General features: G+C 44.2%; 1 protein-coding gene across 1 annotated transcript in view; it reads right to left on the reverse strand.

The window, feature by feature from the left end:
• The window catches only part of PEPD (peptidase D), a 766,251-nt gene that overhangs the window by 23,767 nt on the left and 715,361 nt on the right, over window positions 1-27,123 (reverse strand). The window contains exons 13-14 of the mRNA XM_029608350.1: window positions 25,712-25,896; window positions 14,615-14,806 (exon numbers count right to left, since the gene is read on the reverse strand). Of these exons, the coding sequence (XP_029464210.1) occupies window positions 14,615-14,806; window positions 25,712-25,896 (377 nt within the window). The remainder of the gene's footprint in view (window positions 1-14,614; window positions 14,807-25,711; window positions 25,897-27,123) is intronic.

Genomic DNA, 27,123 nt, shown 5'->3' on the forward strand with positions numbered 1-27,123 from the left:
TTAAAATCATCCATTGTACCTGAAGACTGGAGGGTGGTTAATGTAACCCCAATATTTAAAAAGGACTCCAGGGGCAATCCGGGAAACTACAGACCAGTTAGACTGACTTTTGTGCCAGGAAAAATAGTGGAAAGTGTTCTAAAGATCAAAATCACAGAACATATAGAAAGACATGGTTTAATGGAATAAAGTCAGCATGGCTTTACCAAGGCAAGTCTTGCCTCACAAATCTGATTCACTTTTTTTGAAAGAGTTAACATGTAGATAAAGGTGAACTGGTAGATGTAGTATATTTGGATTTTCATAAGGTATTTGATAAAGTTCCTTATGAGAGGCTTCTAAGAAAAGTAAAAAATCATGGGCTAGGTGGCGATGTCCTTTCATGGATTACAAACTGGTTAAAAGACAGGAAACAGAAAGTAGGATTAAATGGACAATTTTCCCAATGGTGGAGGGTGGGCAGTGGGTGCCTCAGGGATCTGTTCTGGGACCCGTGCTTTTCAATATATTTATAAATGATCTAGAAAGGAATACGACAAGTGAGGTAATCAAATTTGTAGATGATACAAAATTATTCAGAGTAGATAAATAACAAGCAGATTGAGATAAATTGCAGGATCACCTTGTGAGACTGGAAAACTGGGCATCCAAATGGCAGATTAAATTTAATGTGGGTAAGTGGAAGGTGATGCATATAGGGAAAAATAACCCATGCTATAGGTACACGATGTTAGGTTCCATATTAGGAGCTACTACCCAGGAAAGAGATCTAGGTGTCAATGTGGATAAGACATTGAAATCATCAGCTCAGTGTGCTGCGGCAGTCAAAAAAGCAAAACAGAATATTAGGAATTATTAGGAAGGGAATGGTGAATAAAACAGAAAATGTCATAATGCCTCTGTATCGATCCATGGTGAGACTGCACCTTGAATTCTGTGTACAATTCTGGTCGCCACATCTAAAAAAAGATATAGGTGCGATGGAGAAGGTGTAGAGAAGGACAATCAAAATGATAAAGGGGATGGAATAGTTCTGCTATGAGGAAAGGCTAAAGAGGTTAAGGCTGTTCAGCTTGGAGAAGAGACGGCTGAGGGGGAATATGATTAGAGATATTTAAAATCATGAGAAGTCTAGAACGGATAATTTGTTGCCAGAGGATGTGGTTACTGCAGTTAGTGTAGCTGTGTTTAAAAAAGAATTGGATAAGTTCTTGGAGGAGAAGTCCATTACCTGCTATTAATTAAGTTGACTTAGAAAATAGCCACTGCTATTACTAGCAACAGTAGCATGGAATAGACTTAGTTTTTGGGTACTTGCCAGGTTCTTATGGCCTGGATTGGCCACTGTTGAAAACAGGATGCTGGGCTTGATGGAAACTTGGTCTGACCCAGTATGGCAATTTCTTATGTTAGATGTAAAACATTAATAAGGCAGACTAAGAAAAGAATTTGAAAAGAAGCTGGCCTTAGAGGCAAAAACTCATAATAAAATCGTTTTAAAATATATAGGAAGCAGAAAGCGGGTAAGGGAATCAGTTGAGGGGTTAAAGGGGCACTTAGGGAAGATAATGCTATTATGGTAATGAATGATTTGCTTCGGTTTTTACTGAAAATGTTGGAGAGCTACCTGTGCCAGAAACAATTTTCATTTGCAATGATTCAGAGAAACTGATAAATCACTGTGAAGCTGGAAGATGTAATAAGGCAGACTGACAAAATAAAGAGTGGAAAATCATATGGACCAGATGGTATATACCCCAGAGTTCTGAAAGAACTAAAATATGAAATTGCATATCTGTTACTGGTTATTTGTAATCTATGGTTGGGATGGTTCACCGTGCCTGAAGAATGGAAGGTGACCAATGTAACCCTGATCTTTATGCTAAGTTATCCAGCTAACTCTGAATATTGAATTTAACCAGCTAACAACTCCTCCCACTTATGCCCCCGGAACGCCATTTATTTAGCTACATGAGTGCCCAAATATTCATTTGGCCAGCTAACTTCTGAGTTAGCTGGCTAAATGCTTTTGAATATGAACCTCATGGAAACTATTCTAAAGAACAAAATCACAAAACATGTAGAAAGACATGTTTAATGGGACACAGCCAGCATGGATTTACATAAGGCAGTGGTTCTCAACCCTGTCCTGGGGACCCCACAGCCAGTCGGGTTTTCATGATATCCAAAATGAATATGCATGAGAGAAAATTTGCATGTTATGGAGGCAGTGCATGCAAATTTTCTCTCATGCATATTCATTGTGGATATCATGAAAACCCGACTGGCTGTGGGGTCCCCAGGACAGGGTTGAGAACCACTGACATAAGGGAAATCATGCATCACCAATCTGCTACTTTTTTTTTTTTAGAAGGGGTTAGTAAACATGTTGATAATGGTAAGTCAGTGGCTGCAGTGTATTGTAATTTTCAGAAGGCGTTTGACAAAGTGTCTTATGAGAGACTCCTGAGAAAGTTGGATCAGAGTCTATGTTCTATTGTGGTTTGCAAACTGGTTAAAAGATAAGAAGCAGAGAATTGGAATAAATGATGTTTTCTCAGTGGAGAAGGGTAACACTAGCTTGCCTCAAGGATCTGTACCGGGACCGGTGTTTTTTTAATATATTTATAAATCATCTGGAAAAGGGAACAGTGAGCAAAGTTATCAAATTTGTAAACAACACAAAATTATTCTGAGCTGTTCAATCACAAGCAGACTGTGAAAAATTGCAGTCGGATTTTGCGAGACAAAGAATGGATATTGAAAATGGCAGATGAAATTTAATGTGAACAAGTACAAAGTGATTCACATGGGGAAAGTAATCCCCACAATGTTAGGATCCATATGAGGAGTTACTGCCCAGGAAAAAGTGCCTGTGCGTTAGGGATGTGAATCGTTTTTTGATGATTTAAAACAATCGTCAGATATATTTTAAATCGTCAAAAATCGTTAGAGCCACAATACAATAGCAATTCCCCCGATTTATCGTCAAAAAATTGTAAATCGGGGGAGGGCGGGAAAACCGGCACACCAAAACAACCCTAAAACCCACCCCGACCCTTTAAAACAAATCCCCCACCCTCCCGAACCCCCCCAAAATGTTTTAAATTACCTGGGGTCTAGTGGGGGGGGGGGGGTGTCCCAGCGCGATCTCCCGCTCTCAGGCCACGGCTGCGTTAATAGAAATGGCGCCGGTGGCCCTTTGCCCTTACCATATGACAGGGCAAAGGTAGCGCCAGCGCCATTTTGGTTCCATTCACCCGACGTCACGAGTGCAGGAGATCGCTCCCGGACCCCCAGGGACTTTTGGCCAGCTTGGGGGGGCCTCCTGACCCCCACAAGACTTGCCAAAAGTCCAGCAGGGGTCCGGGAGCGACCTCCTGCACTCGGGCCGTATTGCCAATATTCAAAATGGCGCCGGCGCTGGACTTTTGGCAAGTCTTGTGGGGTTCAGGAGGCCCCCCCAAGCTGGCCAAAAGTCCCTGGGGGTCCAGCGGGGGTCCGGGAGCGATCTCCTGCACTCGTGACGTCGGGTGACAGGAACCAAAATGGCGCCGGTGCTACCTTTGCCCTGTCATATGGTAAGGGCAAAGGGCCACCGGCGCCATTTCTATTAGCGCAGCCGTGGCCCGAGAGCGGGAGATCGCGCCGGGACCCCCCCACTGGACCCCAGGTAATTTAAAACATTTTGGGGGGGTTCGGGAGGGTGGGGGATTTGTTTTAAAGGGTCAGGGTGGGTTTTAGGGTTGTTTTGGTGTACCGGTTTTCCCGTCCTCCCCCGATTTACGATTTTTTAACAAAAAAAAAACCATGACGATCAGATTTCCCTCCCCCCCCCAGCCAAAATCGATCGTTAAGACGATCGATCACACGATTCACATCCCTACTGTGCGTCATGGTGGACAATACTTTGAAATCTTCAGTACAGTGTGTGGCAGCGGTGAAAAAACTAAACAATGTTAGGAATTATTAGAAAAGGAATGGCGAATATAATGGTGAATGTCAATGTCTCTGTATCGCTCCATAGTGAGTACTATGTGCTGTTCTGGTTGCCGCATCTCAAGATTATAGTTGCACTGGAAAAGATACAAAGAAGGGGGACCAAAATGATAAACGGGATAGAACAGCTCCCCACGAGGAAAGGCTAAAGAGGTTGGATCTGTTCAGCTTGAAGCAGAGATGTCTGAAAGGGATATGAGGAGTGGAGGAGTTGCGTAGTGGTTAGAGCAGTGGGCTATGAACCAGAAGACCAGGGTTTAAGTCCTGCTGTCCCTCCTTGTGACCTTGGGCAAATCACTTTACCTTCTCCACTGCCTCAGGTACAAGTTTAGATTGTAAACTCTCTGGGGATAGGGAATTACCTACAGTACCTGAATGCAACCCATTTTGAAGCGCTGTGAAAAGCGGAATATAAATATAAATAAATAAAAATATGAGAGGTCTATAAAATCATGAGTGGAATAGAATTGATAACTGTAAAATGATTATTTATTCTTTAAAAAAAAAATACAAAGACTAGGAGGCACTCCATGAAGTTGAATATACCACATTCAAAACCAATCAGAGAAAATTCTTTTTCACTCAGTGCATAATTAAGCGCTGGAATTCATTACTGGAGAATGTGATTAAGGCAGTTAGCTTTGCTTAGTTTAAATAATGTTTGAAAAAATTCCTGGAGAAGTTAATAAGTAGACAAGAAATAGCCACTATTTATCACTTGCAACCTGGATAGGCCACTGATGGAAACAGTATACCGAACTTGATAGACCCTTGGTCTGACCCAGAATGGCAAATTATGTTTTTAACAGAAAGCATAAAATTCACTATAGTTTCCAAAGAGCTGCAGTGAAATGCCTTTCCCTCTCAGAATGGCTAAGAAATCTTTTTATATTTTAAGTCATTCTCATGGTTTGGTAGGAGAATGTTTACATAGGCAATGAATTATTCTTCACTGATGACTTGAGCCTCTCCCGAGGCCTCCTCACTATTACAGTTGACAATATACGTATACACTTCACTCCAGTATGTGGGATGAGATGAAGGGAAAGAAGACAGGATAATGTCAGAAGTCACCGAAAAGCCACAGTCTCCAAAAACCTATCTGTTAGAACTATGCCAGAGGCACACTAACAAGAAAGTGTGGAGCTTCCCTTGCTAATCCTGTTTTTATAAAGGAGTGGAAAATTTCATGCTGGCAAACTTTCATAAGTTACTAAAATGAATATAATAATTATTTTTGTAATAGCTGAGCAATAATCGAAGTATAAAAAGCAGGGGACAGACATATTTGAATACAAATCATTTTCAAAGCAATCAAAGTCAATGCATTAAAAGGGCTAAACGGAAACCTTGTCAACTGGGACACATTTCCCATAACGAAAGATTTATGTATGGGAAAAATCCAATCTGCACATAAGATTTGTCATTTTGCAGCAAATACACTTTATCAATGCAAAAAGATACCCACTAACCTGCAAGGTTTGAATTGAGATCCATCAAGGACATATATATATATATTTATTGAGTTTTATATACCGTCATTCGGTAAAGTCATCACAACGGTAAAGCCATATATATCTATCTATCTATCTATCTATATATATCTATATATATAAAATTCTGGATAGATTAAACTCAGGAGGGTTGGAGTAAATATGAAATTCAAAATTATCAATACATGCCAAATCAATTAGAATAATTTTTGTTGCTAAATGGAGAAAATCTCATTTGAGCTGTCTAGGATAAAGTTTTGTGGTTGCTGTGTTAGTCCACTTGAACGCACAGAAAGCAGAGTTGCTTACCTGTAACAGGTGTTCTCCGAGGACAGCAGGATGTTAGTTCTCACACATGGGTGACATCATCAGATGGAGCCCGATATGGAAAACTATGTCAAAGTTTCTAGAACTTGACTAGGCACACTGAGCATGCCCAGCATGCCCTATACCTCGCGACCACAGGTGGTCCCTCTTCAGTCTCCTAAAATAGAATTATGATAAAATAAAAAATAGGAGAAACCCATGGGGTGGAGGGCAGGTTTCGTGAGGACTAACATTCTGTATCCTCGGAGAACACCTGTAACAGGTAAGCAACTATTACTCAGAACAAGCAGGATGGTACTCTTACACATGGGTGAATCCTTAGCTACAGGCTGCTCCTCAACACAAAATTGGGACCAATAGACACCTAACCAGGTGCCAACGGGCACAACAACACCAGTGCTACTGGTAAACAGAGAGGGAGACAGCCTGAAAAAAGGGTTCCAGGGGCGATCCGGGAAACTACAGACCGGTTAGCCTGACTTCAGTGCCAGGAAAAATAGTGGAAAGTGTTCTAAACATCAAAATCACAGAACATATAGAAAGGCATGGTTTAATGGAACAAAGTCAGCATGGCTTTAACCAGGGCAAGTCTTGCCTCACAAATCTGCTTCACTTTTTTGAAGGAGTTAATAAACATGTGGATAAAGGTGAACTGGTAGATATAGTATACTTGGATTTTCAGAAGGCTTTTGACAAAGTTCCTCATGAGAGGCTTCTAGGAAAAGTAAAACGTCATGGGATAGCTGGCGATGTCCTTTCGTGGATTGCAAACTGTCTAAAAGACAGGAAACAGAGTAGGATTAAATGGACAATTTTCTCAGTGGAAGGGAGTGGACAGTGGAGTGCCTCAGGGATCTGTATTGGGACCATTATTTTTCAATATATTTATAAATGATCTGGAAAGAAATACGACAAGTGAGATAATCAAATTTGCAGATGACACAAAATTGTTCAGAGTAGTTAAATCACAAGCAGATTGTGATAAATTGCAGGAAGACCTTGTGAGACTGGAAAATTGGGCATCCAAATGGCAGATGAAATTTAATGTGGATAAGTGCAAGGTGATGCATATAGGGAAAAATAACCCATGCTATAATTACACAATGTTGGGTTTCATATTAGGTGCTACAACCCAAGAAAGAGATCTAGGTGTCATAGTGGATAACACATTGAAATCATCGGTTCAGTGTGCTGCGGCAGTCAAAAAAGCAAACAGAATGTTGGGAATTATTAGAAAGGGAATGGTGAATAAAACGGAAAATGTCATAATGCCTCTGTATCGCTCCATGGAGAGACCGCACCTTGAATACTGTATACAATTCTGGTCGCCGCATCTCAAAAAAGATATAATTGCGATGGAGAAGGTACAGAGAAGGGCAACCAAAATGATAAGGGGAATGGAACAGCTCCCCTATGAGGAAAGACTAAAGAGGTTAGGACTTTTCAGCTTGGAGAAGAGACGACTGAGGGGGGATATGATAGAGATGTTTAAAATCATGAGAGGTCTAGAACGGGTAGATGTGAATCGGTTATTTACTCTTTCGGATAGTAGAAAGACTAGGGGGCACTCAATGAAGTTAGCATGGGGCACATTTAAAACTAATCGGAGAAAGTTCTTTTTTACTCAACGCACAATTAAACTCTGGAATTTGTTGCCAGAAGATGTGGTTAGTGCAGTTAGTATAGCTGTGTTTAAAAAAGGATTGGATAAGTTCTTGGAGGAGAAGTCCATTACCTGCTATTAAATTCACTTAGAGAATAGCCACTGCCATTAGCAATGGTAACATGGAATAGACTTAGTTTTTGGGTACTTGCCAGGTTCTTATGGCCTGGATTGGCCACTGTTGGAAACAGGATGCTGGGCTTGATGGACCCTTGGTCTGACCCAGTATGGCATTTTCTTATGTTCTTATGTTAACCCAAACAACAGGCCCTAGGCGGGAGAGCTGGGTTCTACACCTCAAACAGGTTCCGAAGGACAGACTGATCGAACCTACTGTTGCATCAGCCATCCCTATCCAGACAGTAATGAGATGTGAATGTGTGGAGAGAACTCCATGTCGCAGTCTTGCAGATCTCCTCCACAGGATTTGCTCGCAAGTGGGCCACCGATGCGGCCAAGGCTCTGACAGAATGAGCCTTGACATGACCCCCAAGATGCAGTCTCGCCTGACATAACAGAAGGAGACGCATTCTGCTAGCCAACCGGATAGTGACTGCTTGACAACAAAAACGCCCAACCTATTCTTATCAAAAGAAACACAAAGTTGGGTGGACCATCTATGGGCTTCTGTCCACTCCAGATAGAAGGCTAAGGCTTGCTTGCTGTCCAAACTGTGCAGTGCTCGTTCGCCTTGGGGTGAATGGAGCCTGGGAAAGAAAATTGGCAGAGCAATTGACTGGTTAAAATAGAAATCCATCGCCACATTAGGTAGGAACAGAGTACGCACGCATAAGGTGGATGTCACTAAGGCCTGGAGCTCGCTGACTGTGCACTGAAGTGACCGCCACAAAAAATATGACCTTCTAGGTCAGATACTTCAGGTCACAGGTGTGCAGAGGTTCAAAAGGAGCTTTTATCTGCTGAGCTAACACCACATTGAGGTCCCAAGATACAGTGGGATGTCTTAGAGGAAACTTCGACTGAAGCAGGCCCCGCATAAAACGTACAACTATAGGCTGTACAGAGATGGGCATACCATCGACACTGTAGGGGTATGCGCCAATCACACTAAGATAAACTCTAACAGTGTAAGGTAATTAAGCAGTTTCTGTATGAGGCAGGAGAACAGATCTAAGGCCTTCTGCTCACGCCACACAGAAAACCTCCTCCACTTCAGTCCATAGGACTTTCTAGTGGAAGGCTTTCTAGAAGCCACCAGGACCCGAGACACATCCTCTGAAAGATCAAGTGGCTGCAGGATTAACCTCTCAACATCCAGGCTCTGAGCAACAGGGCCTGGAGGTGAGGATGCCACAGCCTACTCTGAATTTGCATGATGAGCTCTAGGGAAGTCCCCAGACTGATCAGTCTCCAGTTGGACAACTCCCGCAAGAGTGGAAATCAGATCTGTCTCGGCCAGTGAGGGGCTATGAGGATCATAGTCCCCCCTGTCTTTGTAAAGCTTCAAGACTGTCTTTGCCACTAAGGAAATCGGAGGATATGTATACAGAAGACCCTTGCCCCAATGACGGGCAAGGGCTTCCGAGGCTCGTTTGCCATCTGACCTGTAAAGGGAACAGAACCAGGTATTTTCCTGTTGCAGGGGGACACGAACAGATGTCCAGGCTCCCCCAGAGGCGGAATATCCAATTCACTACCCCTAGTCCAGGGACCACTCATGGGGTCTGAAGGCTCGACTCAGCCTGTCCGCTACCACGTTCTCTGACTCAGCTAGGTACATGGCCCTGAGCATCATCCCATGGTCAGGGTCCACGATCTGATCTGGAGTGCTTCCTGACACAGGAGGTACAATCCCATGCCTCCCTGCTTGATGACATACCACATGGCTACTTGGTTATCAGTCTGGATCAGGACAACTTTGTTAGACAGCTGATCTCTGATCTCATAGCACATACCCGATCACCCTGAGCTCCAGGAAGTTGATTTGACAAGAACGTTCCTGAGTGGACCACAGACCCTGGGTGCCAAGCCCATCCACATGAGCTCCCCACCCCAGGGTAGATGCATACATGGTTAGTACAATTTGAGTAGGAAGACTCCAAAAGGAGATCCCCTGTTCCAGATTGGAAAATACCCACCACCAGGACAATGAGTCTCTGAGAGACGGAGTGACTCAGATGCAATCCTAGAGGGTCTGAGTGGCTTGGCGCTATTGTGACCTCAGGGTCCATTGGACTCTGCATGTGTAAACGTGCCAAGGGAGTGACATGGACAGTTGTGGTCATGTGGTACAACAGCCTCAACATGTGCCAGGTTGACACTTACTAGTTCTATTGAACCTCTGCCGCAATGGTCGCCAAGGCGATGACCTTCTGGCGAGGCAGAAAGACCTTGGCCTGAGCTGTGTCTAGCAGCGCTCCTATGAAGTCCAATGGAAGTTATGGGCTGAGATGGAACTTTGGGTAGTTAAGGATGAAGCCTAGTGACTAACACCTGAATGGTGAAGCGCATGGACCTGACGACCCCTGCCTGAGACATGCTCTTGACCAGCCAATCATCCAGATATGGGAAGACATGCACTCCCAGTCTACAGAGGTGTGCCGCCACAACGGCCAGGCATTTTGTGAAGACCTGTGAGGCAGACGGAAGCCCGAATGGCAACACGCGGTACTGTACTGCTGTTTTCCCACTAAGAATCGGAAATACTTCCTGTGACCAGGGAAGATCTCGATATGGGTGTATGTGTCCTTTAGGCTGAGGGAGCATAGCCAGTCCCCTTTTTGCAAAAGGGGGATTAAGGTGCCCAGGGAAACAATCTTGAACTTTTCTTTTTTTTTAGTAACTTGTTCAAGGCCCTCAGGTCTAGGTTGGGATGGAGTCCTCCTATTCTCTTTGGAATCAGGAAGTACCTGGAGTAGAATCCTCGCCTTCTTTGCCCTGATGGTACGGGCTCAACCGCTTTGGACATTAAGAGGGAGGAAAGCTCCATTGACAGTACCTCCTGATGCATAACCAGCCCCCAAAATGGGCACAGAGAGAAATTTGGCAGAACATCCAATAGATTCAATTAGTACCCCTGACGGACGACGGACAGAACCCACTGGTCTGAGGTTAAACTGGGCCACTGGTTCGTAAAGAATCGCAGCCTACCCCCGATTGTAGGGTCCATCACCCCACGTACAGGACACTGGCTTATGCTCCCTGTGGCCCAGTCAAAACCCCATCCCCAGATGATTGAGGAGATGACTGGGGCTTGGGAGCTCTGATGGTGTTGAAGGGAGCGAGGAGGCAGAGGATAGTATTTACTTTGGTGAAAGAATGACTTCTTTGGCCCCAGTCTCGATGGCCTCCTTGGGAGGATGGGTCCAGAGTACTGACAGAGAGTTGCTGGAGGGTTTTGTGATGGTTCCTGAGTTGGGCCACAGCATCCCTCATCCTATCTCTAAAGAGATTCTCTCCCATACAAGGCAAGTCAGTGAGTTGTTCCTGTACCTCTGGGTCAGAGATCCGAGGCCCGCAGCCATGCCATTCTGCGGGCGCCGAGTCCTGCTGCAGACTCTCTGTGCCATCTTGAAAACATCATAGGTCACATTGACCTCATGTTTCCCGCACTCCAGATCCTTGGTGCACCAGCAACATAAGGGTGTCTTGCTGCTGTTGAGGCAGCTGTTCAGCCACCTCCGGTACTTGCTTCCCGATGTCCCACAAGTATTGACTCATGTAGAGCTGTTAAGCAGCGATGCAGGTAATAAGAATAGTGCCCTAGACTACCTTCCTCCCAAGAGCGTCCATCACTCTGTGGTCCTTCCACAGGGGCACCAAGGAGTGGGTCTGAAAGCACTTGGCCCTCTTGAGGGTGGATTCAACCACCATGCACTGGTGAGGCAGCTGACATCTATCGAATCTGGAAGCCTTCTGGATGAGATAAACCCCGTCTGTCTTCTTATTAATGGGAGGCACTGTGAGGGGGTGTTCCCAAATCCTCAGCAACTCCTTAAGGATCTTGTGTACTGGGACTGCTACGATCTCCTTAGGAACCTCCATGAACTGGAGGATCTCAAGCATTTTGTGCCTGGCATCCTCCTCTGTCAAAAGCTGGAATGGGATGGCCTCCGCTACCACCCTCACAAACCTTGCAAAGGTTAAGTCCTCAGGAGGAGACTTGTTTCACTCATATGGAGAAGGGTATGATGGAAGACAGTCTGATCATCCCCCCAGGGATCATAGGGACCCTCATCCTCACTGTATGCTACAGAGGATGAGGCCCTAGGTGTATGGCCTATGTACAGAGGTGCAAGCACCCATGGACTGGACGGGGAACTACAGGCCTCAGCACCTTTTCTGGCTCCGGTGGAGCTTCCTCCTCCTCGGAACCAGCAAAGACCACCATATTGGCAGCACCTGCACCACCACCAGCTGGACTTGGCGCTCCAGCTCCTCCTTGAACATTGCTGATGCCAGCATGGACTGGGAGGAAGGAGTGGCGGCCAGATCTTCCTTGGACCCATGAGCGGGATCGGCGACTGGCACCAGGACTGGTGGAGACCGTTGTGGACTTCTGGTATCGATGGAGGATGGGCACTCCTCGCCACGGGGGTCACTTCAGAAGTATCATGGTAAAAACCAGTGCATCCATGTGCCCAGCACCTTGCATCAACAGAGACCTGTGCCGATACTTCTTAGGCTTCCCTCGATGCTTGGCCCGGTCCTTCTTCCAGGACCAAGGTCGAAGACGACGAACCTGGTGTTCTTAGCCCAGAGGAGATCAACAATGGTCGGACTCCAGGGCCCCTTATCCACTGGCGACCTCGATAGAACATGGTCCCGCCAATGTCAATGGCGTGGTGTCCATAAGTGCGGCTTTGAGGTCCTCCGATGCCACTGCTGCCGAAGGCTTGGACTTCCTCAACCTGAAGAGCTGATCCATCTTGTCAAGGTGAAGCCAACATCCCTTTGGGGTCATCTGGGTGTACAAGAGGCAACCCCAAACATCATGCGATGCCCTCAGGCAGAGGATGCATACCTCATGAGGATCAGTGATAGATATGGTTCTCAGGCACTGGGGGGCATTGGTGAAAACTGGATGAAGGCATGATGGGGCGAAACAAAAGGACTAAAAGTCGAACGATGGTGGCGGGCACTGAGGCACCGCTACCACAGGGGGATCGACTGCGAAAGGAAACTTACTGAAATGCCGAAAACCCTCTGGGGACACTTCGGGAAGACAGCAAGTAGGACCTGGCAATGGATAGATGAGAAAAAAACTGCAAAAAGCAAAGTTTTCCACAAGACAAATGTTTTGAGCTCAATCAACCCGTGAGGCTCACAGCCCTGCGGGAAAAAAGAGAATGAAGAGGGACCCCATTTGGACGTGTGGCATAGAGCACGCTCAGTGTGCCTAGTCAAAGTTCTTGAAACTTTGACATGTTTTCCGTATTGGGCTCCATCTGATGATGTCACCCCTGTGTGAGGACTAACATTCTGCTTGTCCTTGGAGAAATAAAAGTTAATAAATAGATTGTATTCTGAGCTCAGGAAAGGAAAATTAGCTCCCAAAGGCCAGTCAAAAAATATACTAAGCTAGCCCAATAAAAAGGTGTCACCTTATTATTTTTTTGTCTATTTATTAACCTTTATTTCCATAACCTGCCTAGGGGTCATGGATCAGCTAATGAGGATCAGAAATGATAGAGACCAAATAACAATAAAATATAAGCAAGGAAGTCAACGTTTGCCACTGAAGGCAGACATTCAGTATGGTATGTCTTCATGCAACGTACGGTCTTGATCATTTCTGCATTCACAAAATGGAAATTCAGAGTATTCCCAGTCACACTAATCAAGAAAAACTAGGATAAAGGAGGGTTTACTTGCACATTATTGTTTCAAAGTTCACACTGTGAGCACTAAATTTCCATCTGTCAAATGAGTTTGCCCCCTAAATGATGACACATTTCTCACATTCTTTAGGCAGTTTTTCTGCTTGTCCAGAAATCTGGGAGTAGTGTCTTCAATGCATCTGAGTCTGCTGTGTGACTGGTTCATGCACTGTGAATATCATTAGCCAAAATAAGCCTAACATGCTTCAGGCCTGATTTGCTAAGCTTTTATGCCCGTGGTCACAGAGAAAAGCCTTAGTAAATTGGGACCCTCAATGTGGATGATGCCATTTGAGATGCTAGCCAACGTGGCTTGCATTAAGGGTAGCTTCATACATGTCTGTAAAAAATAACAAATATATTTACATGATCACTTTTCACTGGGTGAATACAAGTTGACCACATAGATCAGGGGTAGGCAACATCGGTTCCTGGAATACCACAACCAGGTCTAGTTTTCAGGATATCCACAATAATAATGTATGATGTACACTTTCATGCACTGCCACCACTGTATGTATTTATATCTCATGCATATTCATTGTGGATGTCCTGAAAACCTGACCTGGTTGTGGCACTCCAGGACCGGAGCAGTCTACCCCTGCCATAGATCATTGTGATGAAAATGAATTAATTTATTCACTTTTTGCTTTGTTCCTGAGAAATATAAAATTTATAAATACCTATTCAAAAAATAACGAGCAACGCTTAATTTATAGAGTTTATCTATTATTGGCTTTTAACTTCTATCTTGTTTTTATTGATTCTGTGTTGTTGGTTCACATGAATATATGAAGTTTGTTGCTTTCATTTATTGTATGTGCTTTGTCAAGTGCATGGTATTGACCTGTGATATAGTGATGTATTCCCAAAGCAATAAAACCCAGACAGATATAATCAAATCTGGCCAAAGAACAAAGTTAATATTTAAACAAACAAGCTGTGGTGAACTTGATTTTGTGACTGTTTGCATCACTGTAATGTCTGTCATGAAGTCAGTCCTTATATGCTTTCTCCCTAGATCCAGCAAGAAGGCCTGATGGACCCATATATCATATATAAAAAGCCATACTCTGGACGAACACGTTAGCCAGCAAACGAGTTTACTCCCCATGGCAACTCTGTATGGAAAAGCTCATCCTGGAGTAGGAAGCAAAAATGATCTACCTTCCAAATGTGGCTCCACAACTGGTTCGTATTAGTAGATTTGCAAAGCACGGAAGCTCTGTTGAGGGCACAGATGTGGTGCAAGAGGGCACAAGGAGAAGACAAGCAGGAAGAGGACTACTTACCCCACCAAAATTCCGGAAGCGCTGCAATACTTCATTGTTAATAAAGCAGGATTGTGTAGGGTCTGCCAGGGCTTCGTCTAGCACATGGTCAATGAAGTAAATGCCTGGCTCAACAGTCAGCACCATGCCTTCCTGAAGAACACGGGCAGTGCGCAAATTTTTCAGGCCTGGTAAGTCGATGCGGGCAACCCCCTGAGAAAGCAAGAAAGAGAATGTATTTTAGGTAAATAAAGCTGCTTACCAGCAATGAGAACTCCCTGCAGATAGCAGAATTATCGGCCACATAAGTGAGTGACGTCATCTGACAGCACTGACACACAGCGTTTTCTTAAAGAAGTCCTGTAAATGCCTGAAATAAAAGCCGTTTTAGACTTTTCCAGAGCTCTCTAGGAAATGCTCTGCATCGTTGTTGTCGGATGACATCGTTCACATGCATGGCTGATTAATCCTACCTGCACTTGGAGAAACCCTATTCATAGGAGTCTCAGAACAAAACGCATTACAAAATCAAAAATCTTTACTCTCATTTTCCATCTCTAGCCTGCACTGAGATAAGCAGGAGAAGAGAATGCAGTCAAAACATTTAAGTCCCATACCAGAAAACAGGATTCTCCAGTTTGAGGTGAATTTGTGAGTAAAGATGAAACACACACACACACACACACACACACACACACACACAATAATCCAGAAATGAAGAATAACGAGAAGTACCCACCACAGAGGATCTAACTATTTTTAAGGAATCCTAAAAGTTGCTCTTTTCAGAGAGTACTTGGGTTTCTGTGCTGCACACAGAAAAAGATCCATATTCACACATTTTCTACATATACTGCTAGATCTGCAATCCTAATTCAAAAGCACCAATTCCATATTAATTTTTGGCCTTGTGTTCATCAATAGCTGCACTTATAAAGTCTCCCTTTCTTCTGAATCCTGTGTTTAGCTGCAATTAAATTAAGTTAAAGTAATTCAGCATAGATATGCAAATAAATATTTGTGAAAGTTAGTATAAGCAATCAAACCAGAAAACATGAATACAAGGCACAGTACCTATGAGTATGAAGTATGAAGGAACTCAAAAATGAAATTTCTGATCTATTAGTTAAAATTTGTAACCTATCATTAAAATCATCCATTGTACCTGAAGACTGGAGGGTGGCCAATGTAACCCCAATATTTAAAAAAGGCTCCAGGGGCGATCCGGGTAATTATAGACCAGTGAGCCTGACTTCAGTGCCGGGAAAAATAGTGGAAACTATTCTCAAGATCAAAATTGTAGAGCATATAGAAAGACATGCTTTAATGGGACATAGTCAACATGGATTTACCCAAGGGAAGTCTTGCCTAACAAATCTGCTTCATTTTTTTGAAGGGGTTAATAAACATGTGGATAAAGGTGAACCGGTAGATGTAGTGTATTTGGATTTTCAGAAGGCGTTTGACAAAGTCCCTCATGAGAGGCTTCTACGAAAACTAAAAAGTCATGGGATAGGAGGCGATGTCCTTTCGTGGATTACAAACTGGTTAAAAGACAGGAAACAGAGAGTAGGATTAAATGGTCAATATTCTCAGTGGAAAAGGGTAAACAGTGGAGTACCTCAGGGATCTGTATTGGGACCAGTGCTTTTCAATATATTTATAAATGATCTGGAAAGGAATACGATGAGTGAGGTTATCAAATTTGCGGATGATACAAAATTATTCAGAGTAGTTAAATCACAGGCAGACTGTGATACATTACAGGAGGACCTTGCAAGACTAGAAGATTGGGCATCCAAATGGCAGATGAAATTTAATGTGGACAAGTGCAAGGTGTTGCACATAGGGAAAAATAACCCTTGCTGTAGTTACACGATGTTAGGTTCCATATTAGGAGCTACCACCCAGGAAAAAGATCTAGGCATCATAGTGGATAATACTTTAAAATCATCGGCTCAGTGTGCTGCAGCAGTCAAAAAAGCAAATAGAATGTTAGGCATTATAAGGAAGAGAATGGTTAATAGAATGGAAAATGTCATAATGCCTCTGTATCGCTCCATGGTGAGACCGCACCTTGAATACTGTGTACAATTCTGGTCGCCGCATCTCATAAAAGATATAGTTGCGATGGAGAAGGTACAGAGAAGGGCAACCAAAATGATAAAGGGGATGGAACAGCTCCCCTATGAGGAAAGGCTGAAGAGGTTAGGGCTGTTCAGCTTGGAGAAGAGACGGCTGAGGGGGGATATGATAGAGGTCTTTAAGATCATGAGAGGTCTTGAACGAGTAGATGTGACTCGGTTATTTACACTTTCGAATAATAGAAGGACTAGGGGGCATTCCATGAAGTTAGCAAGTAACACATTTAAGACTAATCGGAGAAAATTCTTTTTCACTCAATGCACAATAAAGCTCTGGAATTTGTTGCCAGAGAAGGTAGTTAGTGCAGTTAGTGTAGCTGGGTTCAAAAAAGGTTTGGATAAGTTCTTGGAGAAGCCCATTAATGGCTATTAATCAATTATACTTAGGGAATAGCCACTGCTATTAATTGCATCAGTAGCATGGGTTCTTCTTAGTGTTTGGGTAATTGCCAGGTTCTTGTGGCCTGGTTTTTGGCCTCTGTTGGAAACAGGATGCTGGGCTTGATGGACCCTTGGTCTGTCCCAGCATGGCAATTTCTTATGTTCTAATGACTTTGCATTTTTCTAAATAAGATGGAGAAATTATTACTTCCCTGATAATTTTGTTTTCCTTAGTGAAGACAGATGGACTCAGGACCAGTGGGTTATGCTCCCCTGCCAGCAGATAGAGATGGAGCAAGCTGACGTCACAGTATATATATGCCTGCAGTGACCACAGCCTTCCAGTATTCTCTTCATAAGCAACTGTGGATACACTAGCAAAAAACTTTATTAAAAACAGTCAACCGGGGGGGGGGGGGGGGCACTGTTTGCCGCTATCCAAGTTGGACGCCTGATCGATGATCTCCTCGATCACCTGACATAACAAAGCCTGAAATATCGCTTCAAACTGTCAGCTTTATTGCTCAAATGGCTACTCAGAAGCGCACCGCGGACCTCAAACAGTTCCTCTTTTAGTAAAATTGCACTGGAGCTCCCGCGCAAAGATGGCTACCAGAGGGCCTGTGAAGAAGGTGAAAGTGTGCCTGAATGCGCTGTGGTTTTGAGCTCGTGATCGCATTCAAAAACTGGCTATTTACCCAATTCAGAAGATTTTCCAACAAAATCAGAATTAAGAGAATGGTTCCTCGAATTAAGGGCAGATGTGAGGCAGCACAAGGTTGAGTTGCTCGCCTCTATCACAGAGGTCTGAGAGGACTTGATGGCTCTAGGGCACAGAGTTGATGGTCTAGACTCCCAGACAGAAAACCATGGAGCAGCCATCCATACTCTGGCAGAGCACAATAAATCCTCGAGCAAAAAAATAGAAGATTCAGAAAACCACTCCAGACGTGGTAATATAAGGATTAAAGGGATACCTGAAACGGAGGACTATAATAATTGTCATCAAATTGCATCTGAAAGTTTTGCTTTTCTCCTGGATTAGGGAGATAATGACAAGGATATGCCTTACTACACTGCACCGCATATCAAACTAGAAAGGGCCCACAGAGCTTTAGGCCTGTGGTGGGATAACAAGCCCAGAGATACTGAAGTGAACCTACACAGCTACTCCCAGAAAGAGACCATAATGGTGAAGGCCAGAAAGAAAGCTGTATGGAATTGGAAAGGAATCCCAATCTTGCGGTTCCAGGATTTGGCTCCCAGCACCTTGAGAAAGCGTTTCGAATTGAGGGACATTACTAAAGCTCTCTGAAATGAAGAGATACGGTATTGTTGGGCGTTCCCTTTCGCTCTTGTATTTCAGCTTAAAGGCAAAACACTGACTGAAGCTGTGGAAGCTCTCAAGCAGGCAGATATTCCTTGAAGCAACTTCAAGATGGCGCCGGGTAGGACAGGGCAGCCGACGTAGAAGAGGCCGGAATATGAGTGCTCAGGGAAGCCTCTCCGACCACGGGTGACTTTTTTCTCTGATGACTGTTGATTTAGTTGCTGATGAACTTATGGCGCGACCATCTGAAGCTCCCGAACTTGGGGGTTCAAGTTTGTCTGTAGTGGACTCTCGTTCTGGTTAATGGTTTGTTAATATTAGATCTTTAAAGTACAGGCCTTGCAAGTATTTGTTATAATTTTTCGTTTATTTCTTGTTGGGTGGGGTGTGGGGGGGGGGGGGGGGGGACGACGACAAGGGGTGAAGACCTCACTTGGTAGTGGCATATATTCCCATTGAAAGGGTTCCATGGGGAGGTGTTCATGGAGCAGTGTCTAAAAAGATGTGGGGAAGGGAAAAACCTTTTGTTATCATTATGAGTACAAGGCAGCTGGTTCTTATTACCAACTTCACAGTATTTTTTTTGAACGCTCATGGATAGAAGTTCTTTTTTTCTTGCTGTTTTATAATTTTACCTTGTTTAGGCATATAAACGTTAAGGGTTTAAACAGCCACAGGAAATACTTACTATGCAATGAGTTACTGTCTCAGGGGGCAACCATTGCTCCAATATGTGAAGGTTCAAGCCTCCTTTTCACCCCCCTCCCCGTGCCCACTTACGCTGTCTATATAGTAAATATGCCAGACTTGTTCGAATTACACAAAACCTTTATGTGGGTATATTAAGGCCGCAGCACAAGCTTAAAACAAGGCATAACTTATATAACCAAAACTTATCGAACTTACATACTCGTTAGCCAAACATGGCATACTCCGCAATAGTCTATCTATTGTGCAAGGAGGGGTGGGGGTGACCATACTGTTGGCTCCATCGTCTATTTTGTTGAAGTCCTTGCAATCCTGGCGTTGAAGCCATAGACCATTGGCACTATTGGCATGTGTTTTGGCTGGGACCCCCATTCCATAGAAGTCTGGGACCCCAGACTTGCTGCTTGCTGTTATTTAGCGCTACCCCCACTGTTGAAGCGAGGGGTGTAATTTCCACTGACCTAAATCGCTGGGCCTCAGCACTGTTCAAGGCTAACACATATTGTGGACCCCTCTTATTTTGTCCTCTTTAACCTTTGGTTATCCCGCCACAGTCTCCCAGTGACGAGACTTCAGTTTATGGGAAGATCTCCCCCAGCTTGGTGCTGCGGCCCTCCCTGTCCAATATAGCTTCGAGCTCGTCTTGTAGGCCAGAGTTGAAAACATCCAGGCCTATGTCTGACAGATGTACTCCGTCCGGTCTAAAAAGGCCTGGGCACTGTTCGTCGATCATGAGCAGCAGCGAATCTCTAAGCCTGGCTGCTTTGTCACCTGGAAGCCTGGATAACCGTGCTTGGGTATCAAATTCAATTCCCAGGAAGACTATCTTCTGGGATGGACCCTTCGTTTTGCCTTGCGCTAATGGAATCTCAAATTCCCCAGCAATCTTTTGAAATGCTGAGAGAAGCCAACGCAATCGTACTCATCCTTGCCTATGAAGAGGAAATCGTCTAAGAAATGAACTAGTTGCTTGGATTCCGTTGCCTGCTCCACTACCCAGTGTACAAAAGAACTGAAATTTTCGAAATAGGCAAAAGATATCGAACATCCCATAGTGATGCATATGTCGAAGAAGTAGTCTCCCCTGAATTTGAAACCCAATAGGTGGAATGATGCCGGGTGTACCGAGAGCAATCTGAAAGTGGATTCAACATCTGCCTTTTCCAGGAAAGCCCGGCTGTCGAGGCCCTGCAGGATCTTTATGGCCTGGTCTAGCGAGGCGTATCTGACTGCACATAAATGCGGGTCGATCATTTATTGAACGGCCTGCTGGAAATGAAAGGCTGTGTATCAACCTGAATTTTCCTGGCTCTTTCTTTGGTACAACGTCCAGAGGGGATATGACAACGTTACGGAAGGGGGGGAGGATCCTTAAACGGGCCTCCTACCCTGCCTAGTGCTAGTTCTTGTTTTATCTTTTTCCAGCTTCATCCTTGTGATGTTTTACAGATGAGAATTTGCAGACGGTGTGTGGTGATGGCGGAGGGTCTTCTGAGCATGGAATTGGATAGCCTACTGTGAATCCTTTTGTTATTTCATTCGCTTGTGAGCTGTGTGGGTAATGCTCCAACCAAGGGGGTCATTGATTTAATTTTGACTGGGGACGGGGCCAGATCCATCACCGTTGTGCTGGTAAGGCGGAGGTTGAGGTCTGTCTTTTGGCGTTCTACAGTGTGTTGCAGGGTGCGTCCCTCCGCAATTCACACATGTGTGCCTAAACTTACAATACCATACCGCTAACAGATCCGCCTATAAAGGATGCCTCCTCACTCCTGCGCCCAAACTCACCTAACATATCTCCACCAAAGAACGAGCTCTTTCCATAGCTGGACCATCAATATGGAATGCTATGCCTCCTGATCTATGCCAAGAACATTGTACAAGAACTTAAAAAAAAATAAATTAAAAACTTGGCAATTCAAACAGGCATTTACATAACCTCCCCCCCATCCTCCCCCCTCTTGGTACTTTCTATCCATCCACCCTTCCCTCCCTCCCCCCCCATCCTACTCCCCACAAGTTTATTTATTTATGCCTCAAATTCATTTATATACACCTTGCCTTGGTCCGCTTGACCCTCTTTATTTTCTATCCTATTTCCCCCTTTGTTCCTTCATCTCCCTGTTAAATGTAACTTTTATTTTCCTTTCCAATGTTATTTTCTCCGTTCATTATAAACTGATGTGATATGCAAATGAATGTCAGTATATAAAAGTTCTAAATAAATAAATAAACTTACAGCGTGCCCTGGTGCAGTGCCCGGTGTTGAATTGCCTGCAAGTATCATGCTTCTTTGACTGTGTACTTCGGGACTGGTCTCTGGATGCGAAATGATAGTAAGGATGATTGTATCCACTATGTTTCTACAATGGCATCTCATCCAGTCACAGGTTGATGACCCTTTGTCGCCAGGATATGGAGCTAGCCTCCGCCATGGCTTCTCTAAATTTGATATCGTAGTTGAGCCATGCCCAACCACCATAGCTTTTGTGCGCTTTCATGATTGAATCAAGGCACCGAATGAGGTAGGGTGATTGGTCGGGCACCATCTCAACTATTACACATGAATATGTGGAAGGCCGAAACCCAGTTACTAAGCGTTTTTGCTACTTTTGGTTTTTTGTCCTTTCCCTTGGCAGTGGAATATTTTTCTTTGCTTTCACTGTGCTCTTCTTCTTGATCTGGTATGAGGCGTGAGAAAATGTCAATGAATTCTCTCCTCCATATTCTCTTTTTCATTTTTCTAGATACGCCCCTAGCTAGTGTGCTAACACAGCTGAGCTTGTCCTCGTGTCGCATTCTGTCCTTTTTTGCCTGGACTGAAACTGGCGAGGCCAAAGTTTCACGCGGCTCGGTTGTGGTGGACTGCCTTCTCTGACCCTAAGCCCTAGCTGGTGATGCCTCCTTGCAGGCTGCCCTTTTCCTTTTGAAGCTTTTTAGCATCAGAGGGTGCTGAAATGCCCTTATTTCCAACTCCTTTGCCATCTAATATATAGAGCATAATATTGTACTGGCATATGTTCATAAAACAAACATTTCAACCTAATCAATTTGAGTCAATGAGATCAAAGTGTCACTGTGTTTAAGGTATTGGTCATTTGTATTTTGTATGATATTCTGGTGGCTTTCTTTTTTTTTTGCATTAGTATATTTCCACTAGTCCTGAAATAATAGCTTGAAAGGAAAAAACACAACCTTTTGCTCACTCCACATTCCATATTCTAGTCATTACAGTTGTTTGAATCTGTTTTATGTATGCAGTTGGTAGGTAAAAGCTCTTCTTTTTGTCAGTGTAGTGTCCTATGAAGGCACTCTAAGCTACAGGATTACCAGGCAAAGCTTCATCATTCAGTTTCAAGGAATCAACTACGTACATTTCATTGTTGCTTTTAAGTGACAGCAAATTGCAGATGAATAGAAATCATAGAAAAAACATTAGCAAAACTTCTCAGTAAGTTGAGCCAAGAAAATAAAATTGCATTTAGTGAACTGGATTGAGTAGTTTGTGTTGGTATCAAGATCCATTGCTGACACACATTCATATACCCTGAAGGTGTCAAACTTTGGCTATCAGTTGGGAAGGGAGAAGAGGGGGCACAAAGTGGGTCTGTTTTTTTAGGGCATCCACAGTGAATGTGAGAGTCGTCTGCATTCTGAAACTGTAGATATTGATTCATTTATATATTTGGTTAACCTCAAAAGTAGACCGGTTTCTGCCTCTCGAGGTGCTCTGTTGGTGACCCCCTTTGCCATAAACAGGGGTGGGCATGCAAAAGGGCAGAGCCCAAGGGCCCAAAGCACTCTTCCCCTAGCCAAGGATGGGTTAGTTGGGGGCCAAAATGGTATGGATTCTGTTTCAGAAGACTTTTGAAGGATCTGAATATGTACACCGTGGAAGCGAGGAGGTGCAGGGGAGATAGGATACAGACCTTCAGATAACTGAGAGGTATTAATGATGTATGAACTTCAAACCCTTAATGGTCACAAAAAGAAACTCTGGGGGGTGGCGGGGACTCAGAACCAACATCAGGAAGTATTTCTTCACAGAAAGGGTGGTGGATGCCTGGAATGCCCTCCCAGAAGAGATGGTAAGGATGAAAACAGTAAATAAATTCAAAAGTGTATGGGATAGCCACTGCAGATCCCTAGAGGCTAGAGGGTGGAAATGAAGAAAGGGGTGCATGGTATAACCTGCACAGAGCAGCAGTTACTACCCTTAACAGAATGTATGGGGGCAACCTGCACAGAGCAGCAGATACTACTTTAATAGAAGGCATGGAGGTAACCTGCATGGAGCAGCAGTTACTACCATGTGCAACTTGCTGGGCAGCCTGGCTGGACCATTTGGTCCTTATCTGCTGTCGTTACTATGTTACTATGTATTTCCTGGGGGCCCAGATCATGGTCAGCCTGCTCCTGGCCCTAAAGGATTATAACAATCTGTTAGCCCTCCTCCCTATCAGAGTATGATTACGTTTGTAACCCTCTCCAATCTTCTAACTGCTTAATACGTACATTATTGAGCAAGGTAGGATTATGATTCAATTCCATAATTAACAGATGTTCTCATTTTATCTCCTACCTTTAAGTTATACATGCATAAAATGATTTGTATTGTATAGTAGATTAGATTAAAGTTTGATTAACATCAAAAAAACATGAAGGCTACTTACCATGTCCTACTTTAAAGTAGCTGTACTAGGGAAAACATTGTTCAGCTAACCCAGTTGACCCTTAAAACAAACCAAATCATTACAGTCTCCCCTCGTCTTTCTGAATTTTATGTTATGCCCAAGGAGATATTTGTGTTTTTAAAGTTTGGGTTTGAAAACCCTACATAGTCACGCCCACAATTGGGATTCTAAATAAATCGAGGTTGAGGTAGCAACTCCTCAGAGTCCCGTGCAGGCAGGGGCGGATTGGCCTATCAGGGCTTCGGGCATGCCCTGGTGGGCCGGTCACCCCAATCACGTGATAGGTGTTGGTCGCGACGACCAACAGCAGCCATGTGACATTTCTCCGAGAGCGGAAGCCTCCCCCGAGGCCCTCCGCCAGCTTTCCTCTGCGGCAGGCTCCTTTCATTCTCAAGCCGCCTTTCTACCCAAATGGCCACCCCTCCCTCCCAAAGCAGCACCTCAACTGGACTCCCGCTGCTCTTCCCCCCTTTTCCCTCACCGAGCGAGAGGCAGGCTATCTTCCACTGCTGCCGTTGCCGCCTGGGCTATCAGCACGTTCAAGCCTGGAAGGGAACGGCAGCACTGTTAGTGGAGGATGGCAACTGCGGCTGGGCCTTTTATTCTTCCCACCCCTGCCCCCAGAACAGGAAGTGATGTGCAGTGGGGTGCGCAAGAAGAAGAAATAGCCATGCCGCACCAAAAAGTAGCGTTGGACAGCGTCGGCCCCGGGCAATAGCGTGCGCCCGAAGCAAAATCAGAAGCAGCCAAAAATCGGCACAGGAGACAGCAGAATTAGCCTCCCGTGGCCGATGGGATTCTTCTTTCTTGGCATGCGGGGACTAGAGGAAGAGGCTGCTGCAGCTACCGTTTGTGCTGGGGGGGGGGGGGGGAACAGGTTAAGTGCTGCTTTTGAATTTTCCCCGTGGCACTTCTCCCGTGCCCCGCCGCCTCCATTTGCGCCTGACCTGCTTGCGTTTTTGCCAGCGGGAGGCAGCCAGCACACTTCCTGCCGCTGCCTCACCGAGGGCTGAATGCCTGCCTCCCAGCTCCTACACGTCAAAAACAGTTTCCCCCCCCCCCCCCCCCCAACTATACAAAATGGTTCCAACTCTCCTGTTATAGGTAGTGATGAAAGGTTTTCTTCCCCCAAACATAGGGATTTTCCCCTCCAACCCGCTGCTGAGCTAGTTACTAAATTGCTGTGGAGCGGCAGAGCAATAAGCCGGAGGTCAGAGCACCACCAGAAAGGAAACATACATCTCAGGCATGTGCTAAGCCCCAAATCATGGGGGGGGATACATTTTTACAGAAAACCACTTCCTCAGACCGGATTTTTGCATGCTAATATCTTTCCAGAAGTATTTCAACCTAAATAAATTCTGAGTCCAAATTATTTTTTTAAAGCAGCAATACTAGGACTAAGAATTTAAACCATGCAATAGGCAGTTAAAAAGCAAACCCACTGCAGTCTACTTTGTTTTTCTAATATTTACTGTGTGTTTCTCAAGAGCTGTTTGCGCTGAAAGCTCTTTCTGCTTAGCCATTCTCTCCTTTATGAACCCAAGTCAATTAGGGTACAGACGCTCATCGGAAACTCCGCACATGGGCACAACACAGAAAACATGCAAAGGACATTTTTTTTTTTTTTTTTTACAGTGTGGTTCACCATAAAGAGGGCAACTTAAAAATGTAATACAGTAATTTTTAAAAATAGAAGGAAGAGATAGGAATACGACCCAATGAAAAAAAAATAAAAACAGCAAAAAGCAACCAAGTTGATCTGTTGAAGACGTTAACTAGGGGTGCTTTCATAAAGGCGGCCTTCTTCACCACTAAAGCAGTTAATTTGCACAACTACCAGGAATAATTTAGCACTGACCTCTGGGTAGCCTCCAACATCATGCACATCGAGTCCAAGTAGATGTCCAAGTCCGTGTGGCATAAATCTCGCGCCCAAATGAACCTTCACCATGTCCTCCACATTGCCTTTGAGGATGCCAATTTTCGTCAGCTCCTCCAGATGGACTCTGTCGGCCAGACGGTGCATATCTGGCCAGGCGACCCCTTAAGAGAGAAGAAATAAACAGCTCAATTAACTGCTGCTGTGTGCTTTGAAAGAAAGCGATCTAATAAGAAGAAGAAATTAACTCATGGGTTCTAATGGAGATCAAACTTATCTATTGACATGACAAAAACCCATATTAATGGGCCTGCTGTACCTGTGGGAATGGTACAAGGATTTCACAAAACAGCATCATGCACACACTGATGCGTCTGCTCGCAGTGAAGCACTAGGGGCCCAGCAGGATTTCTAAACACTTGGGAAGTAGTACGGCAGTTTAAGTTATGCATCTTGATTGGGGGTATGATGAGTGACGAAAGATGACTTCCTACTCCACTAAGGTTCTTTCTGGATTGTGAACTACCTTCTGTTGCATGGAATAATGCTGCCCATATGGTTCTAAAAATGCATATTTGGTTTTGAGAGAAAAGAGAGGGCACACACAGTAGCTGTGAAAACTCCATTTCCTCTGCTGTAATTAATCTGCAGCAAACTCAGTCCCTCCACTACCTCCTGTATGTCACTTCTTTATCAAAGCAAATAGGCTATGTAGGAGCCATACAAATCTTCTACAGTAATAGGACAGCAGTATGCACAGTAAACATCTGTACTAGAGTATTCTTTTTGCTGTACACATTTTTTTTTTAATCAACCATTTTGGTCTATTTTGCAAAGCACAGTTGTGCTTGAATAAAACTGCTGAAAGCCATTTCTTTCTCTCCCATTTCTATAGTATGCAGCTTTGCTCGTTAATCAAAACCTTGTGTTACCCTCATAAAGTATTGCTTTACACTAGGGTAATGGAGTCTTAGGTAGAAGACATTTGCCCAGCTGAAATTTGGCATGTTTATTCAAAACCAGTGATCTTCATGTCCAAAAATATATCACTTCATGATTTGTTGTACTCTGGAACATAAGAGCTTTAGGTCTTATAAATGTTAACTGGTTTCTGCTATCATTTCAGTAGCATTTTTTTGTAGTTTCAATGAAGCACAAATAATCCCCCTAGGAGAACACACAAACCAGATTTTGTCATGCCAGTATATCAGAGGTCAGAAGCACAGTAGGTTTCATAGCATTTATACAAATACATTACAAAGTGTACTTATACTTAATGCCAGGAATGAAAAAACTGGGGTATCATGTTTCCCGAGCACCCAAAATATGATGCCCTGTGCTTGCCCTTGGGCAAAGGAACCAGGGCAAATAGGAGCAACAGTGGAAGCCCA

This window comes from Rhinatrema bivittatum, chromosome 7, assembly GCF_901001135.1.
Source record: "Rhinatrema bivittatum chromosome 7, aRhiBiv1.1, whole genome shotgun sequence".
Lineage (NCBI taxonomy): Eukaryota > Metazoa > Chordata > Amphibia > Gymnophiona > Rhinatrematidae > Rhinatrema > Rhinatrema bivittatum.